General features: G+C 37.1%; 2 protein-coding genes across 2 annotated transcripts; both read right to left on the bottom strand.

Moving 5' to 3' along the window:
• Positions 1-2059: 2059 nt before the first annotated feature.
• Positions 2060-3380, bottom strand: LOC142162176 (uncharacterized). The gene is made up of 2 exons (XM_075218499.1): positions 3094-3380; positions 2060-2684 (listed from the first exon to the last, which is right to left on the bottom strand). The coding sequence occupies exons 1-2, from the start codon at positions 3378-3380 to the stop codon at positions 2060-2062; spliced, it is 912 nt and encodes a 303-aa protein (XP_075074600.1).
• A 1420-nt stretch (positions 3381-4800) lies between these two features.
• On the bottom strand, positions 4801-5391 carry LOC142162175 (uncharacterized). The gene has a single exon (XM_075218498.1). It carries the CDS (start codon positions 5389-5391, stop codon positions 4801-4803), a length of 591 nt encoding a protein of 196 aa, XP_075074599.1.
• Between the last annotated feature and the right edge of the window lie 807 nt (positions 5392-6198).

Here is a 6198-nt window from a genome sequence, read left to right as displayed (position 1 = left end):
TTCAAATTTAAAAATATAGCAAAGTATGACTTTCCAATTGTGAAACCTTATTTTGCTAAAAAAGATTATAGTCTTGCAAGTATTATGTTACAACTCAGTATATACGTCACGACTCATGGGTTCGAATCATACTGACCTAATAGACCGTCCATTATCTTCCAACTGAGCCTTCTCAGTCCAGAGACAGATTCAAGATTTTAACATGACTTAGACATCATTATTTTACTCAACTAGTTCCCTAAAAAGACTTCAATGTTTAGGGTAATATAATTATTTTTAAGGTGTATACATATGCATGTACAAAAATTTTGCCAAAACTTCCGGAGTCCGATAACCCTTCAATAATATTGTCAAATCTGAGAATTAGCGGAAGGAATTTGAGCAGAAGTTCAACTGCCATGGCTGAAGTCCATAGAGCTCAGAGACAATGAAGAAGCTTCGAGAAGAGATGATTTGAAGTTTTGGACTGAGAAGGTTATCTTCATTCGTTGAAAAGAAAAGAGAAGTAATGCGCCTATATATACAAGACACTGTACAGCTGTCATTTGCTAACCGCCTAACTAACACTAACTAACAAACTGACACTAACTAACAACTTAACCGACCAATTGCAGTAATAGGCATTCCTAACAAATATGGCTACAAATTAAATACAATACAACTCTAATCTCAACACCCCCCTCAAGTTGGAAGGGAGGTACTCACTGCCAACTTGCGAAGTAATGAGGAATGCTTGATACCTATCAATGACTTAGTAATATGTCCGCTAATTGTTCTTCTGTGTGGACATAATGCAAGGAAATCAACCCTTCAATTTGCTTGTCCCTTAAAAAATGGCAATCCACTTCTATATACTTTGTTCGTTCATGAAGCACTGGATTTCTCGCAATGTGCAGAGCTGCTTGCTTATCACAGCAGACTGGAATAAGAAGGGTTAAAGGCATGGTTAGTTCCTCGAGAAGTTTGGACAGCCAAACAAGTTCTCCAACCACTTTTCTGGCAGATCTATACTCTGCTTCTACAGAGCTTAAGGACACAATGGATTATTTCTTCGATTTCCAACTAATTGGACTGTCCCCAAGCAATACAATATAACTACCAGCTGATTTCCTAGTTTCAGGGCAAGCTACCCAATCTGAATCGCAAAAGGCTCTCAGTCTTTAATCTGCATTATTCGATAAGAAGATCCCCAGACCAGGATCACCTTTTAAGTATCTAAGCACATGCATAACATTTTTGAGATGAGAGTCTCTAGGATTCTACATGTATTGGCTGATATATTGAACACTGTAAGCAATGTCAAGTTGTATGTTGGTGAGGAAGTTTATTTTCCCCACTAGTTTTTTGTATTGAGTAGGGTTTGTGGGTAAATTGCCATCACCTGCCTTTAACTTTGTTGAAGGATCTACGGGAGAAGACATTGAAGTGTAGTGTGAACGCTCAAACTCTTTTATCAGATCAGACATAAACTTCCTTTGTGTAATTATTACCCAGTTATGCTTGTATAGTATTTCTAATCCCAAGAAGTAATGTAATTTCCCTACATCCTTTATCTTAAAGGTCTCAAGTAGGAAGGTCTTTATTGCTTTAATTTCTCCCAAATTTCTCCCTGTTAGAAGAACATCATCTACATAAACTGCTACAAAAATGACTGAACTTTCTTCCCTTTTGTAGAACAAAGAATAATCCATCATGGAGTGCACATATCCCTTAGAACATAAGGCCTCAGTCAGCTTGGCATATCACTGCCTACTGGCCTACTTCAGCCCATACAAATATTTGTTTAGCTTGTACACCAAACCTTATTTTTCTATCGCTAGCCCTGGTGGCACCTGCATGTATACTTCCTCACTTAAGTCTCCATGTAGAAAGACATTGTTTACATCAAGCTGGAAAATTTCCTAGCCCTTTTCACTGCTGTGCTGACCAAGGCTCTGATTACAACTGGTGAGAAGGTCTCAGTATAGTCTATCCCTATTTGCTGAGTAAATTCCTTAACAACTAGACTAGCTTTAAACCTTTCAACACCCCGATCTGCTTTATGCTTAACTTTGTACACCTACTTATATCCTATTGCTTTCTTTCCTGTAGGTAGTGGCACAATGTCCCAGGTGTGATTGGAGTAAAGTGCATCAAATTCTTGGTTCATAGCCTTCTGCCAAGCAGGTATGGCAGCTGCCTCCTCATATGACTCAGGTTCACAACCAAAAGAAAATTGTTCAATTAAATATTGACTATCATTAGTTAATGCGTTGAGGGATACAAGTTGTAAATGGGGAACATATGTGTGAAAAGAGAAAGAGGGTGAACTGTGGTCATCATTTAGAATATGCTCCCTACTATCAGTGTTAAGTTTAGGTACATTGCAAATGTAGTCCTTCAAATAGCTAGGACGTTTGAGTGTTCTCTGAGGTCTGTTATGGATTAAGGTTGTAGTCTGCTCAGAATGTTCAGAGCTTGGTGAATCACTTAGAAGAAATTGTTGCTGGCTCTGGGTATGAATACAAGGTTCAAGGGATGTGCTGAAGGTTCTATTTGAATTTGAGGAGCTTTGGTAGTCTTGGTAAGATAGTGAAGCAGATTCATGAATGTTGTCATTAGTGTCATTACCAAATGAGAGTTCAGGTGACATTAATTGTTGATGATCCTGATGTAGATCACTACCATTACTATTACCCGTAGGACTGCAGTTTTAGTATGAGTTATGCTGGGACCTATATGAGGAAAATAAAGAGATAGATGTTCACACTTAGATATTAGATCAGTATGCTTTCCTGGTAGGGCAAAAGGAAAACCTGTTTCATGAAAAAGTACATCTTTTGAAACATGTATCTTTCTTGTAGCAAGGCTGAGTACCTTGTACCCTTTTTGATCCAAAAGGGTATCCTACAAACACTTGAGGTGTTGACCTTAGTTCAAACTTATCTTTGTGAGGTTTCATATTTGTAGGAAAGCATAGACACCCAAAACTTCTAAGGTGTGAGTAGTTTGGTTTCCTCGCATACAGAATCTCAAAGGGGCATCTGCCTATAAGAGATGAGGATGGTAATCTTAATCAAATAGGTAGAGGTTAGAATGCATTCTCACCAATACCTTATAGGTAACTTGGACTGATATAGCAATGCTCTTGCAGTTTTAAGAAGGTACTTATGTTTTCTTTCGACTATACCATTCTGTTGTGGAGTATAGGGGCATGTTTTCTGGTGTGTGATCCCTTTGGTTGGGAAAAATACGGTTGTCTCAGTATTCACAAATTCTAAGCCATTATCAGTCCTGATATTCTTTATAGAGTTATTGAACTTATTTTGGACCATTGCAAAGAAGGCTTTTATAACGTGTAAGGCATTGCTTTGATGGTTAGAAGATGTGTCCAAGTACATTCACTATAATTATCAACTAGGGTAATGAAGTATTAATAATTATCATGAGTTGGTGCATGGTAAGGACCCCACATGTCTATATGTAAGAGTTCAAATATCTTAGTTGTGGATGTCGTTCTTTCTGGAAAATGAGATCTATTTTGTCTGGCCATTGGGCATATAGAGTAGAGAAAAGGTTATTTGTTTGCAAAGTTATTGGTATAGAATTGATGCCCTTCATCTTGATAAAAGGCATATTACCCAGCCTATTATGCCACAAGAGATCTACAAGATTTTTATTAGAAGTACATGCACTGCACACTAAGTCTATCTCATTAGAGGATTTTTAATGGGATTTAAAGCAACTTGTAGAACTTTATTATTAAAAACATGGGAAGAAATGGAAGCACTAGGTGCAGAATTGCAAGTGCAGTGTGAGTAGTGGACATTTTGATGCCATGACTATGAGTTGAGATGAGTGCACTAGGTGCAGAACTGTGCGTGGATGATGTAGTGGAGATTTTAGTGACAACAAAAGAATTGCTCTTTCCTGAACTTGAATAATGAAAGTAGAGACTGCCCTTAGCTTTACCAATCTCCAAAGGCCTCCTCAGTGAAAGGTCCTATAGAAGATTACATGAGAATTTAGTGAATATGATAATGCAATCAAGCTGGACTATCAATAAATGTACAGAAATCAGATTAAATCTAAAACTGGCACATATAAGACTATTTTTAGAGTGAACCGAGGACTGGGAATTATATCTCCAATTAATGTCACCTTTGCTTTGTATCGATTTGGTAAAGAGACTAAAAAGGGGTAAACTCGACTCTTAATGTTGCTTAGTGAGGCTTTGTTATAGATTATATGGTTAGTGGCTCCTGACAAGAATCTAGGAATTAATATTTTCTTTAAAACTTTCATAAGACTATTTACTAGACTCAACAGAGGTGGTACAAGCAGTCATACTTGTAAAGTTAATGGCTCTACCAGTCATGTTGATGTTTTCTGAGTTGTCTGCATTATTTCCATTTCTAAAGCTTTCTAATATGCTCATTATCAAACACATTTGCTACAAGTTTCTTTCCCTTGTTGCCATTGTTGTAATTCGAACTCTGAGGGTATCCATGAAGTTTTTAACACTTATCCTTGATGTGCCTTGGTCTTTTGCAGAAGTCACAGAATAGTCTAGGTCTGTTTCCCATATAGCCTCTTTCATAGCTATTGTTCACAGAAGTATTCATGTGTTGATTGTAGTTTATTCTAAAATTGGTGTTCCCTAGGCCATTTACATTCAGGGATGTAGATTCAACCATGAGCTACTGACTGTGTGATTTGACTTTCCTTTGCTTTTCTTCTTGTATGAGAATAGAAAAGGCTTGTGCAATGCTTGGAAGAGGATTCATCATCAGTATACTCCCTCTTACAACAATATATACCTCATTTAACCCCATCAAAAATTTGTATCAATCTTCTATCTTGCTCAGCCTTATGCATATTGGCTTTAGCTCCACAAGTGCACTGACAACTACATTGTGCGTGTGCATTCAATGTATTCAGCTCTTCCCATAGCTTCTTCATTTTCGTATAGTAACATGTGATGTCGAGAGTTCCTTGACTTAAGTCATTAATATCCTTTTGAAGTTGATAAAGCTTCACACTATTGGTTTGATCATACATATCCTCTAACTCCTGCCATAATTCTTTTGCATCATTCACATATTGTAAACTATCTGCTAGATCCTTTGAAAGAGAATTTAGGATCCATGAAGTCACCATATAATCACATCGTTCCCATTGATGAAAAGTTGCATGTCTAATTGTTGGTTTTTGACATTTCCCTGTGATGAAACCAACCTTATTCTTCACTGAGAGAGCTCTAAGTATATCTCTCCTCCAAGATTTGTATCCTGTGCCATCAAAGGCTACATGCACCAACACTGACCTGGCACTCTCCGATGGATGCATGTACAGTGGACTCGAGGAGTCTAAAGCATCCTTGTCTGCAGTGCTTTCCTTATGTCCAGCCATCGCTCAAATCGTGAATCACAGGACAGATGATTGAACATGAATCGAAGACAAAATCAAAGTAATAGAGGCAACACAGAAAACCACACAATTTCGAAAAAATTACAGACTGAAATTACTATAAATCGTCGCTATTAGACGAAACTATAATAGAGTACAACTTTGAGCAAAACGTCAAAAATTAAATTACGATCTCGAAAAAAACCTAAATCTTCAATTTGAAATGAAAGAGAGAATGAAGTAAGAAATCATGAATTACCTCAATAGATGAAGCCTATGCTCTGATACCTTGTCAAATATGAAAATTAGCAGGAGGAACTTGAGCAGAAGCTCAACAGCCTCAACTACCATGGCTGAAGTCCATGGAGCTCAGAGACTGTAAAGAAGCTTCGAGAAGAGAGGATTTGGACTGAGAAGATTATCTTCATTCGTTGAAAAGAAAAGAGAAGTAGTACGCCTACATATACAAGACATTGTACAACTGCCATTTGCTAACCGCCTAACTAACACTAACTAATAAACTGACACTAACTAACAATAACTAATAAACTGACACTAACTAACAACTTACCCGACCAATTGCAATAATAGCCATTCCTAACAAATATGGCTACAAATTAAATACAATTCAACTCCAATCTCAACAACTACCCATAAGTCCGCCTCTGCCTCCCACTTATTTGTTAGCTATATGCAAAAGGAAAGAGCGAAACGTGTTTTCTAACTTTTAATAAAAGAAGTAAAAGGATTTTCGCTAATGTTAAAAGTATTTTGACAACAACTACTATATACAAACATTAAATGTAATGT

This window comes from Nicotiana tabacum, chromosome 7 (genome assembly GCF_000715075.1).
Source record: "Nicotiana tabacum cultivar K326 chromosome 7, ASM71507v2, whole genome shotgun sequence".
Lineage (NCBI taxonomy): Eukaryota > Viridiplantae > Streptophyta > Magnoliopsida > Solanales > Solanaceae > Nicotiana > Nicotiana tabacum.
The sequence above is the reverse complement of the archived record's forward strand: the minus strand, read 5'-3'. Positions and strand labels throughout refer to the sequence as shown.

Excerpts from the sequence above, each read along its gene's own strand:
- LOC142162176 (XM_075218499.1), bottom strand. The coding sequence starts at position 3,380 with ATGTACTTGGACACATCTTCTAACCATCAAAGCAATGCCTTACACGTT. Across the intron at positions 2,685-3,093 it reads CAGTCCAAGTTACCTATAAG|TCCTACGGGTAATAGTAATG; the intron begins GTATTGGTGAGA and ends CTAAAACTGCAG.
- LOC142162175 (XM_075218498.1), bottom strand. The coding sequence starts at position 5,391 with ATGGCTGGACATAAGGAAAGCACTGCAGACAAGGATGCTTTAGACTCC.